Here is a 13346-nt window from a genome sequence, read left to right on the forward strand (position 1 = left end):
AAAAATGTAAAAAAAATATAACTCCCCCACTTCCAACAAAAGAAAATACTGTCAGTTGAGATCTCTGCAGACCATAGACGTGGGTGAAGACGAGAGGTCGCTCTGACCTTCCTGGGGGTCCACTAATTAGAGACCATTTCCAAGCCAATGCCTACAGCAGAGGGGGCAGCTCTGGGGGGCCTGGGATGCCCCCACTCCCCGGGGAAACCCCACCCCGGTCTTCTGCGGGGTGATCACAGTGCCGTCTGTCCACGTGGCTAAGATGTGGGACGGACCGCGTCCGAGTGGCGAGATCAAAGAGAAGGTACACGACAGAAGCAGGAGCCGCAGAGTACTTTATTGACACATCTTTCCAATTACAGTACAGTCCGAGACACGCCTCGGGACGGAGTCACACAAATGATACACACATAATACATTTCCTTCCAACCACGTCACTACTGCTCTTCACATAGATTCCTGATAAAGCTGTCACAGTGATCAGCACAAAGTGAAAAATGGGGTAAAGCAAGGCAACGTCCTCTCCCACAACGCAAGTGCAGTGTTGGGTAGAAAACATGAAGGAGACCAACCCAGAGGAAAGCAATTCGGTCATCTGCGGTGTCTGAACTCTCAACGCACTCCCAATAAACACAGCGTCCGACTCCAGCTCGGAGCTGCCAGGCGCCGGCTCGGCCGCGCGTGCGCACTACGGTTAGGAAGGATCACGGCGAGAGCAGTAACAAAGGCTCAAACGGGGCGCCACTTCCAGGGGAAAATAGGCACGCCCCAACTAACACTGAACTCATGCACAAGAGGTCCTGCAAAAGTAGAGGGTGAAAACAAGGGGGTGATTAATCACACGCTGCCCGCCTGCGGCACGGCCGGGCGGCTGGGGGCGCCCCACACTCCTACAAGTCAAACTGCAAAACAACAGAATTCAGGTGTTATTCTCTCCAACAGAGACCTGGGGGAACAAACCATGAGTCAAACCTGTCAAAGCAAAAGATGAGATGCGATCGAATTCCCACAAGTGCAAAAAGATTCCCTCCATTGTCGTGCCCCCCCTCCAAGAAGTCTGAATGTTAGGACCGGACACGGGAGCAAGAAAGAACGCAGCACCGTCAGCCGATGAAGAAGTCCGTCACCAAAGGCAGGTGGGGAGGAGGAGGAGGACAAGTCAAAGCAAGGGATTCTCCAGAAGGGAAAGGAGCGCTCAGTGGTGGCTGCTGGCAGGCAGGCTCAGGGAAGGAAAGTGCAAGAGAACAGGAAGGAGAGGGGGCACGGGGAGGCCCCCAGAGGACGAGGCGCCCAACACGGAGAAGCAGCTCGGAATGGAAGGATTTCAGGCTTCGCTGTGGTTGAACCTGGAAGTTAAAGGGTGGAATTAGAGATGAAGGTGGAGAGCTAAAATCCTCACAGAGGAAAAGCGATTCTGGATCCCATGCCTGTGAAAAGCAAAGATGGATTATCAACACAAAGGCTCCCCTGCCCTTCGGCTGAGAGTACAAGCGTGTGCTGCTTCCAACACCTACGTCAGCTAGTCCGTCTAAGGCAACACTGCGGTGTGTAAAACTCAAACAGTCCTTAAAAAATTAGCTTCCACTACGTGTGCCCTTACGGAGAAAACAAATTTAAACGAAAATCATGCTAAAAAAAGTCAGGATCTACTTTCTAGAGTATATTAAGTACTAAATACAGAATATATTAAAATAGTACATCTGTCTACTCTGTGCAACGTATTAAAACTATAAAACTACATTTTTTCTTTTTAAAGGCCCTGTATTTTTCTACATCGTTTTAAAATTAAATAAAACAGAGCAACACACCAACATGATCTTTTTACATTTTAGTTGGTTAGAAATAAAAGGGAAAAGCAACTTCTCACTAAAGATACCTGCTCTCCCTGGCCATCTTAATGAAAAGATTTCCTACCACAACACGGCACAGAAAAGAGAGAGTTACGAGTTTTAAAAAACATCCTCTAGAAAAGGCAGGTTACACCGTGTAAAAGCAATGATCCTTCCCAACCATACGCCACCAGAAGAAGGTGTACCTGGGATCCAATATGAATCAGTGAGTTTGCTTTGGTTCTAGGACATGAAACCATAGGCGTTTTAAATGATGACAATTAAACAGGTTGCAAAAAACCTTACACAAAATCCTTAGGATTTACTAGTGAATCAAGGCCGAATGCCTTTGGAGAATTCATATTCAGGAACATCCAAAATAACACTCCAGTCGCAAGTTTTAAAAGCAGTTGAAAAGGTTAATCGAGGTGCTCATTAAACACAGTAAAATAGCTAAACTCCCCACATGATCTAAACTCCTGTGGCTTCCTGGGGGGGCAGCTGTCTCCTGGCCCCGTCTCTATCACCCGCCCCCGCCCACCGTCCAGGAAATTCCCTTTTAGAACAATGTCACTTAAAAATTTGTAAAGAACCAAGGGCTACTTCTCAGAAGCACCCCCCCACCGACTCCAAATAAATAAATAAATAAATAAGGTGGGTGGGGGGGTGAGGGGGTGGGACTCTACCTGACTGAAGGAAATAAAATTAGGTCTACCAGTGAATATATGAAACCAGAACAGTCCTCCAAGCAGGGAGGGAGGAAAAATTTAAAATGACCCAAGAAGGGCAGTGCACCCGCCAGGGAGCCCAAAGCCGTCTGCTACGGGCAGCACAGGCCGACGGGGATGCACGTCCTGACGGCCGGGCGCGTGGGCGCTCCAGGCACTCGGCACACAGGCCTCTACCAAAACCCAACTGTCCGCACCAGGGTCCCTGTCAGTCCAGCGGTCTACCAGCATGGTGAGCTTACCTTCAATTAAATAACAAAGAAATTAATTTAAAAAAACCAACAAAATAAACAGAACAAAACAGAAAATCACAAGCCAAAAGAAAATGAAAGAAAAAAAGAATGGAAGTGATAGGTTCTCAAAACCAACCCTCTGAGCAAGGCCCTGCCTCCGTGCGTCTCTACCCCATAGGAGCCAGTCCGGCCTCCTCCTGAGGAAGAGCTCAAGGCCCACGCAGGGAAGGGTGGCTCTCCCTGACAGGTGGGCACCCTCCCATCCCCCAGAGAGAGCCTTCTGCGAGCCCACCCTCCGTCTCCCAACTTGACTGGCTGACTCCTCTTAAAAGAGTCCGTGTGTCCGAAGTTCATTATAATATACTTATTACAACTCCTTCATTCTGCAAAACTCTCCTCCCCCCACCCTTCCCATCATTCCTCACTCCCTCCACCGTGGACAGCTCTCCCATTCTCCTTCCACGGGCAACAAAGTCTTCTGTTTGCAAATTAAGGAAAATGTTCTTTGAGAAAAGACCCCTGGGTGCAGGATCTAAGCTCTGTCACAGTTTAGAAATGCTACAGAACCAAGCGTCAACAATCGTTTATCCAGGACCGTTACAAATCAAGAGAAGAACGACCCAATGAAAAGTAGCTCTTATGAAGCCCCCCAGCACCTCCAGTCCCCCCCTGGGGCGAGGGTACAGGCACCTACTTAGGATGCTGCCTGTCCAGAAAGGGGGAACCCCTCAACATTTCTTTTGGAAAAAGAACAGGATTTCTCCTTTAGAAAAGTATCAGCAGAAGGACTTCACAAGCGGCCGGACCAATGGTAATGCAAGGTTATGCTCAGGTAAGCGGCTACGTGATCGTATAGTACAGCACAAAATCAAAACAAGACAATGCAAAAAGAAAAAGTAACTTGGCTCCACATCATCACCTATTGTTTACCTTATGCCATATACTGGTATTTACTGACTTTAGGCCTCTTGAATTTGGGAACAAATAATACACAGGTCAGGATAAATGTATTGACTTACTACCATCTTTATAAAAATCGAATATACACACAAACACATCAACAGTTATGGAACTGTATCCATGTAACTTTGATAAGACAACACAAAAGAACTAACAAAGAGCTAATAAGATTGTTGCTGAATTGAAAGCATTTCCAATAACATTTTAATTTTAAAAGGTTCGTATTTACATCGTATGTTAAATGCTTCTGCATCTCATTTTAAATGCATGATAAATAAAGAACAAAGATAATGGTTGCAACAGATCTTCCAAGAGGGCTCAGCTGACGGTGGTCTGACTGCACTGCAGAAAATGCACCGACCATGGCAATCCCGTTACTCTCTAACTCTGCTTCTCTCCTTTTCCGCAGTCCCCCTCAAGGAAACTAAGCTCCTGCTCCCGGCCCGGGGCGGGGGCCCTGAGGGGGGCCGCTCCTGATGGCCGTGCGCGCGGAGGCGGCGGCGCTGAGCCTTCTACCCACCTGGCCCACGGCTTTCAAGAACATCACAGCAAGAGGACGCTTCCGCGTGTGTGCACACTTACGGACACACACGTCCCGGACACCCGTGTCCTACTCAGACAATGCCAGAAGCAGACCTTAGAGCAGCCTCAAGGGCTGTCTTCAACAGTGCCACCCACGTAGGACTGGTTAGTTCATCACCACTAACTAGAAAATGCGTGTTTCTGTGCCTACTTTCCAGAGACAACGTGCAGCTTTTCGGTTTCAAGGCTACAGCACACTCAGACTATCCCATTTTACGGCGTCAGTTGGTCCTCGGCGATAGAGTAAGTCCGTCAGCTGAAAGCCTGCCCACTGGCCCTCGAGAGGGAGTGGTCGGAGCTCTCAAGGAGAGGTTCCAGGCCGTCAAGCTCTTCCCTTCAATGCGGCTCTCGGTGGGCCAGACCAAAGACACTACACTTTTCAATACATCAACACATCCGTGTCTACTTGTGACAAGCAGACAGGACCACCCGTGCCCGCCAGCTGAGGGCAGGCTCCCGGCCCTGACTCTGCCACGCTCCGCTGGACCAGCAAGGCGGCCCAGCGCACGACACCGCCTTCCACAGCTCCGTCGGGCCTTCAGGAACCAGCGAGGCCGGGCACCTTCGCTGGAGGGTGTTCTACTGTACCCTACGAGTGCCTGTTTGTTTCCTGGCACAACGCCTTCGGCAAAGCAGCCCTCAACAACCACCTCCATCTTCCGGGCCGACTCTCAGCACAGGACGCACTTCAGATCCACGCTGCAGCCTCACGGGGTCTGCACACTCCCCTCCAGTTCAGCTAACTTCAACTGAAAAAACACTAGAAAATGTCACCTGGGGAAACACGACGACACAGGTTCCCAGGGCCTGTGTCCCAGGGCCCAGAAGGCAGAGGCGGGAGGACGCCCGGCTGCAGGGGCTTTGCGGTCTACAGGGGGTGCGCTGGGCTCACCGGAGGCGGCAGGTGGCAGCGGGCTACTATCTCCTCTAATTCTACTAATAAACCTGACGTGAAATCTTAGGTATAAAACACAGCTAAAAAGTCAGAGGATGCCCTAGTATCTAGTACTTGCTCAAAGAGTTCAGGTCTGCATGAGAATAAATCCACAACAGTGAATCTCCTTCATGAGCGGAAATACAATAAGGCACTTTTTTAAACATTTGCCCAGAATGAATTTTACTAAAGGCTGCTTTATGGGGAGTAAGTGTCTCACCTAAGGAACCTACCTAGAACTCCTCAAGCGGGTTCATGGCGATACGAACACACTGCGACTTCACTTTGGGCTTGGCGGTCCCTCACACCACACTCCACAAGGGGCGACCTGCTCCTAGTCTGCGGAAGGACGGCGCAGCCCTGCTCAAAGGCCTTCCAAAACAAGAAGTTAATCGAAGCAATGATAACCAGGTTCCCAAAGAATGCCCTATGTTACCGAGCCAGGGACACAAACATGCCCCTATGGGCTGCATTTAAAAAAAGGAAAAAACCACGACACAGGTCTGTTCAAGCTCCGGGCCGTCCCTCCACCTCGCGTGGTAGATGCGTGCTGTAGCCCGCCCAGCAGGGCGTTCCGGAAGGGCCACGCGGCGGCAGCACTACGGGCACCTTCCCTGGGCCCAGGGCAGCGGGTGGCGCCTGCCAGGTGTGCTGCCTGATTTGGGAAGGGTAGAGGGGTGGGGAGTCCCCTCTGGAACTGGGAACGCACAGTCGGTGCTTTTGGAGTATTCACAAGAAGCAGAATCTGCCACACAATTGGCACCACTCCCAACCACCCTCATACCCCGCTTTCCAGGATGTGCAACTGTCAGTCATAATCACCCACATTTTAATCTACGTTTTTCCAAGAGCCTTTTGAGGGCTTTCTGAGAAGACAGCGCAAGTTACGCTGGGCTGGGAAAACACTTGTCTAGCCTGCACTGAAGATAAGTGCAACCATTATCAAGTATTCTTTGCTGTGAAAAACTACTTAGAATTTGTGACGTTAATGTTCCTTCCTGAATCTAAGTCACTGTGATCGATGACACAGTACGATCACGAAGAACGATGTCTACATGCACTGTGAGCACTTGGAAAACAAAAGCAAACAAAAACTATAGTTCTCTGTGGTGACAACAGAACATGAAGCTGTCTAACAGCAAACCCCAGTCCGCCGTGTCCCCAAGTTCAGCTCTGCTGGAATCGACACTGGGCCGTGCGACGCTCCGAACAACAGTTACGCAAGACTGCAGACGGAGAGGCCTACACTCGCGGGGATTCTGCGCTGCAGCTTCCGTGAAGAAATTCCACAGCGCGTACAGTGTCAGGTCAGCGTCTCCTGCTAGAAATCACTCAACAATCAGGGCCACGTTTATGTGGGACAAATCTATCATGTGCCTGTGGAAAAGCAAACAAACAGTCAACGTGAACTGAACTCCACACCAGCAGCCAACTCAGCAAGGTACAAGAACACTGAAGTCAAGCGGGGGGTCCGGAGTAACGAAGATGGTATAAAAATGCAGATGGACAGAGATCGATGCAAAAACAGGGGGCTGATGACCCACATTACAGAAGTGTGTGCCGCGTGTGCTCCTTACACACTACTCGTGCATTTGTACAGCAGCTGGTGGGCACACGCACGCATGCGAGACCACAGCCGCTTTGGCGGAGAGGCTCTCCCGCCCCCTCCCACAGCACCCTAACCACGGAACACACCGTAGGTACCTGTGGAATTTCTGCTGAAATGCTAACGCATGAGCTGGTTCCTTGAACTTAGCTATGGCTTTCCGTTGCTGGGGAAGCATCTGTAAACTCTAGAGGAAGAAAACAGAGAAACGTTTTAATATCATGTACGTGTTTAAAAAAAAAGAAAAAAAAAACACCCAACATATTTACACGTTAGCTTTAAGACAAAATTCGAGTCCAGGCTGATACTTGGATCACTGAAGAAAATTCTATCTCCCTAGCAATTTTTCTTATCTTATCCAGAGTATCTATCCCAAAACGGTCATTCCCACAAGTACATGTATAACCTCCAGCCTGGTGTTCATCCGGCCACACGAGCCACTCACTCTTCCCTCAACCTTCTTTGTGAGGCCTGGTGGCAGACACTCTTGGAGAGTTGCTTCCTGTCCGCATGCCTTCCTGCCAGGCGTTTCTCTGAGGGGCCCTCACAAAACTTTCTAAAATACTCATCGGACAAGAGGAAACTGCTGCTTGGCAATGGGACTCCCCAGTTACCACCGGGGTGAGAAGAGGCTTTTCTACACCTAGCTGGTCACGAGGCACGGCTTCGCCGGTGGCGGCTGTCAGCATAGTGTGGTCACATTTCGTACTGAGAAGCTGATTACTAAGTGACATCGCAAATGAAATCTTCAGGAGCTAAAAGCAACCATTCCAGAGGCCACTACTGTCTATAGCGAAAACCAAGTTAGTTCGTGAAGAAGACAGACGGAAAGAAATGATCCACCGAGTGCAGAGAATCTTATTCATCTGAAAAGCAACATCTGGACAGAGGTATCTCATGCCTGGTCCTCTCGCCTGCCCTGAGGAGGACACACGGCTCTGAGTTTTCCCTGAGGCCTTGGGGTTTAGGATCCGAGGATCTGGGAGGGGCAGGTCAAAGGAGGAGACCTGTGTGATCTCTCAGCCAATCCCCCTCTTGAGAGCCTCATGTTTCCCGAGTACCCTGGGGACGCAGCCAGCTCAGCTCGTGTGTCTGGGGCACGGTGCAGACTTCAGCCTCTGCAAAGGGCAGGGCACGCGGCAGCTGAGGCGGGACCCCTGCTCACCCCAGGACACACTGCCCAGGGATTGCACAGGACCCCATGCCTCAGTGTCTGCGCTTCTGTCTAGTGAAGTCGGACAGCCAGGAAAAAACCGATGGTAACACAGGACCCCTGGAGTGTTGACCTAGGAGACGATTTCATTTTAAAACACGTGTCAAAGATCTACAATGGAAACACATGGCTGAAACATCAAATACTCTTCACTTTAGTAACCACAGAATGTCTACCAGTTAACACGACTAGGAGAGCGCTACGAAAGCAGCCACCTTCCCCAAAGTCACTTCCGGTGCTTTACAAAGAACGAAACCGTGTCAAGTCTGCAAACTACACTGGCTGTGCACACAGACCCCGGAAGAGGAGCGGTCAGCTGGGGGCCCGCCCAGGAGCACAGCCGCCCAGCCGGCGGGGACGGCTCGGCGGGGATGGCCCCTCGGGCAGCGTGGGCTGGGTCTGCCTGCCTGCTGTGCTGAATGAAGCAAGCTTAGGACGACCCGAGATTTCTTCTCTTCTTTGGGATATAAAGCTTCTTTAGGATATAAACACGAGTCCTCGTTGGCTACACCCTTGACTACACCCTCGGCAACGCGGCCTCTCTGGCCTCGGAGGCACACCTGATATGCTGGGGACAGGCCTGCTTTCCCTTCCAAGCGGCCGGCCTCACCCTGCTGCCCACGCCCAGTCTGTGCCTTGTCCGTGACTGAGTTCAGGCTGGTGCAACTCTGGAGCTCGGTCACCGGGTGGGGCGGGGGGACTACGGGCCAAGACCCGCGCCTCGGTTCACGGCAGAGCCAGCTTCAAATCCCACCTTGTCCCTGAGCACCTGCACAGGGCCCACTGCCAGGCCCTTCTTTTTGCTTCTGTGTGCCTCTGGCCTGCTCTCCTCTCCTCCAGCCACGGTGCTCGCAGGCGCCAAGGGCAGCGCTCCCACAGCGACTGCCACCAGCGCTGTGACAGACCTCACGCGCGAGTCAGAGGAACTCATCTACACTCGCCTCATCTAAAAATTTAAGAATTTCATTAGGAACAGACAGGAAAAACTAACTTCTTATGAAAACCCAAGTAATTATTGACACTACAATTCACACGTGGAATCTGGACTATGAAAATACCATGTTCTTTTTTTGAGAAAAAAAAAATGTTTCCAGATTTCTAGGGTGATTTCCTTTGGGTGACTTCACAATGTGCAATGAAGGCATGAAGCTTCATTTTTACCATTTACCACATAAACGTACATGGTAAAGTGCCTGATGCAAGAGAATTTATTTGTACCTAAGTAGTTATACCTCAGGCTGACCGAGGAGGTGCCAGTCCACACAGCATCAACCCTCAGTGAAATTCCTAACAAGGAACGACCGGGTTCTCAAGTAGTCAACACAGGTCATGAGCACATGGTCTTAAAACCTGCGTCTTATCTGTTCCCTTTTATTGACATTTTTGTACCTTCTTTCAAAAAACAAATGATGTTTTCTAGACAGAAGACTGGATTACAGGAAGTGTCCATCTCCAACCACTTCTGACTTGTCAAAATGAGAGCTACTACTAATTTCTTTACTGGGAGTAGAGGAGTAGACACTTCGCACTGAAAGCTGAAAGACTTCTTTACGCTCACTGGCTTCCACTCGGAAAACACGTACATCTACAAATCAGCAGCACACATTCATGGTGAAACACCAATTCACACAGAAGCCAAAACTCAAAATGCGTCTCAAGGCCTCTCCCACAAGTGCCTTACCGGCATGCAGGGGGGAAGCTAACACACCAACTCTCATCCTGACTGACTTCTCGTTTTCAGAGTGAGACTACTTCATTTCCTGAGAGTAAGTAACCGTGCTTCTCTACGTAGCAAAATGCATGGAGCTTTGGTTGGCAGCTGCCTGCGTGGACACCCTGCCACCCCACACGGGGCCGGGCCGCTCTGTCCTGACACGCAACGACGCGAGCAGTGACAAGCTCTGACAGCCTGTGGTTGGATCCCAGGAAGACGTCTGTGTCGCTCAGAGCCCTGGCCTCTTTCCCCCATTAAGAAAAGTTCCTTCTCCTTCTAGGAAGTGCCTGTTTGCCTGTGTGTGTGCGTGTGTGTGTGTGTGCATACGCTCAGATAAACTAAAATGTTATGGAGACACAGGGTTCTGCAGCACTGAACATCTGTTTAGACTTCTTCCCCTCCAGGGCCACCTGGCTCGCTCAGTTAAGCATCTGCCTTGAGCTCAGGTCACGATCTTGGGGTCCTGGGATCGAGTCCTGTACCTCTCTCTGCCCCTCCCAACTCATGTGTGCATGCTCTCTCTCAAATAAAATCTTTAAAAATAAACTTCTTCCCCTTACACCTTCAGTGAGTAGCCAAAAACGGTACCAGTTGCTTTAAACACAAGTGACACTGCTTGAGAGCAGCCCCACTGCAGCCTGGACCCAGACACTCATGGATGGGCCCCCTCTGAGGCAAGCCCGAGCGCCATGGAGAGCACAGAAGCCTCCCCTTGCGGCCAGTGCCACCGACCTGCTCTTCCCCAGGCCCAGCAGGTCCGAGTCCCCACGCAGCACAGGGCGCCCGCAGCAGCACACGGCACTGACGGCAGGAAGCATGCACCGCACAGCGGGCCGGCCACACACTCACGCAATCAGCCCCCCTCCCGTGCCTCCGACACGCACATCTGCTGCTGCAACGGGCCTGGTCCGATCCCGTCTGCTCCGGTGCCTGGTCGGGGTCATTCCTGAGGTCCCAGGGCTTCGGCACATCCCCCCGTGGTTCCGCATGCCCTGCGGCATGCCGCTCGTGCTGACGCGGTGCAACGACCTTCTGATGGCCACCCGCCACTCCTCTCGCTGCTGTTCCCGCTTCCCTCCAAAGAGCTCTCGTGCTGTCGCACTGGTCTCCTGAAAATCTGTTCTCCTTTTGGGTTACTGACATGGTGTTTTCAGGGAGGGTTTTTCCCCAGTGCAGCTTCAGATCATGTGTCCACACCTTTATTTTCTTTACACCTCGTGGCATGGGTCTGTCATCCATCTACTGCTGACCACACCTACTGCTTTCTTTCTCAAACGTCCTCAACTTCGCAACGACTCGAGTCGAACCTTTTCTACCTGGCCGACCAGACTCGTTGGTGGGTCAGAACGAGCTGCACCTTCAGAGCAGGTCCGACTCCTGGACATGAGCCCACCTCTCAGAGCAGCTCAGAGGGGCTCCACGTAAGGTGGACTGAGATGCACTGCAGGACGAGACGCCCGGGAACTGCAGTGTCGGGAGGCAGCGGGCAGGCTTGGTGGGTCCTGGAGGGCTGTCCTCTCCAGCCTGGAGCAAGTTCAGGAGCGCACACCCTCTGGGCCAGCAGCCCCCTCCTGAGGGCACACGCGGACACCTGGCGCACCTGCGGCTCGGCTCGTCCTCCCGGTCTTGCTCGCTGCCCCTCGAAGGTGATGTGGAGGCAATCTCTCCCATCCCCCAAGGTCTGCCAGGGCTTGACGGGACAGTTACAAAGGAGCGGTTAAGTTCTCCTGTTGGTGATGAGAGTCTGATGGGAGGACAAGCGCTCTGAGAATTACACACCAAGAACCGGCAGAACTGGGAACCTGCCCCGAAGCCTCGTCTCAGAGCCCGACACCGGCTGCGACCCCGGCGGCACGGTGAGGGGCCCGTCCAGCCTCAACCACAAGCTGCCCGGGGCCACCTCCACTCTCGTCCCAGCTCAGGAACGACTCACAGGACTGCTGGGAGAAGTGACTACAGAGAGCAGCAGAGAGAATGCGCACAGCACCCCTGCCTGTTTGGTCTCGGTGATCCTAACACAGAACGGCCACAGAGTCTAAGTGATTTCAAACGTTCTGATTTTGTGAGGAAACTACTTTTCTGTTTTTACACCATGACGTTTCATTTATTTATAGGATAACAAATTTTTCTCCTTGGCACCATTTTAGGCATAACCCAGTACACAGGGAAACAAAGACAATGAAGCAAAAAAGCCACAGGTGTTTTAACTAGCTTACTTCCTGACGTTAAGAGCCCCCTTGGCTCCCCTGCTTCAGGACAGAGCAGGAGGTCAGGGTCACTCCTGCGGGAAGCCGTGCAGGTCACCGGAGAGCAGGGGGCGTGTGCTCAGCGGCTACAGCGGCCCAGGCCCTCCCTGAGAGCAAGGTGCCTCCCGCTGGGTCTGGGGCTCCGAGGCACGGCCTTCTCTCAGACGCAGACTCGTGGCATCGCTGCTGCTGAGCGCCCCATGGCTCTCTCGCCGCGCCCTCTCCCCTGAAATTCTGAATACGCTCCTGTACTTTTCAGCCCTTGCTACCTTCCGTTGTAACACGTCCACAAAACCTTTCCGTCTCTCCTTCTGTAAAGAATGGGTCAATACAGGACTCGAACATGGACTTCCTAAGACAGACTTCGGAGTACCATTTAAGGGGATACTGCACTAATCTGAGAGAAACGTGGCGACCTTGTCACAGCCCACTGTCATAGTTCAAGCAGCAGAGCTCACATGCAGTGGCTGTGATTTTCTCTAATTTAAAGGCCCAAAGGAACAGGGGACCTTCCTGCTCTCGACACCACCACTTGCCGTTACACCAAGTGGACACGAGGTGGTGCCAGAGTCCAATGCACACAGAAGACACACACACACACACACACACACACACACACACACACACACACACACACACACACACACACACACACACTTCCTGCCGGCAGGACCGAAGAAGGTCTGGGTTACCCAGAGCCATCCCCATCCAAGCCCACTTATACTTAAACCATAAGTGAGTCTTGTTATAAACATCTTTCTAAAATGTGTACTTAATCGATATATCACTCTTTAGTTATCTAACATTGGCATGGACTTGTTATAGGAGTTATTTTTTTTAATTAAGAAACTTGACATTTTGTGAATGCAGTGTTTAAAAATTTATAAACTTGCCCTCAAAACCATCTTATGGGACTAAGACTGGCAAGATGTGAGCATCTGCTTTGTTCCCCGGGATGGAAAAACAGGCCCTTATCTAAGTGCTACATTCATCATTCCACAGGGACTTCACCAGGGGCATATGAAAGCTCACCTTCACCCCATTTGAAGGGTCACTGATGTAACCTAAACAATTCATTCTCCTCCTATCTTTCTCTCGCTTTCTAATTAGAACAAGGCATTAAATAACCCAACATTGTTTTTGTTCAGCTTTAGGCTCCCTCAGTCAAACTTTACTTATAACACCCTGATCTCTAATTCTTTTCCAAAGAGGAAGGAAAAAAAAAAAAGGCCATTCAAGAGATCTATAGGCCCCAAATGCAAAATTAAAAATTCAAGTTTTAAGATGGTTAAGATCAAGGT

General features: G+C 51.1%; 1 protein-coding gene across 11 annotated transcripts in view; it reads right to left on the minus strand.

Annotated features, from left to right (window-relative positions):
- Window positions 1–318: 318 nt before the first annotated feature.
- Window positions 319–13346, minus strand: part of RBM33 (RNA binding motif protein 33) — a 129566-nt gene continuing 116538 nt past the window's right edge. For all 11 annotated transcript variants that reach the window (XM_045792235.2, XM_045792239.2, XM_087860654.1 and 8 more), the window contains 2 exons: window positions 6971–7059; window positions 319–6643 (listed from right to left, as the gene is read on the minus strand). In XM_045792235.2, coding sequence (XP_045648191.1) covers window positions 6595–6643; window positions 6971–7059 — 138 coding nt within the window. In that variant the 3' untranslated portion in view covers window positions 319–6594. The remainder of the gene's footprint in view (window positions 6644–6970; window positions 7060–13346) is intronic.

The sequence above is a fragment of the Ursus americanus genome, chromosome 3 (assembly GCF_024610735.1).
Source record: "Ursus americanus isolate L20-20 chromosome 3, mUrsAme1.1.p, whole genome shotgun sequence".
NCBI lineage: Eukaryota > Metazoa > Chordata > Mammalia > Carnivora > Ursidae > Ursus > Ursus americanus.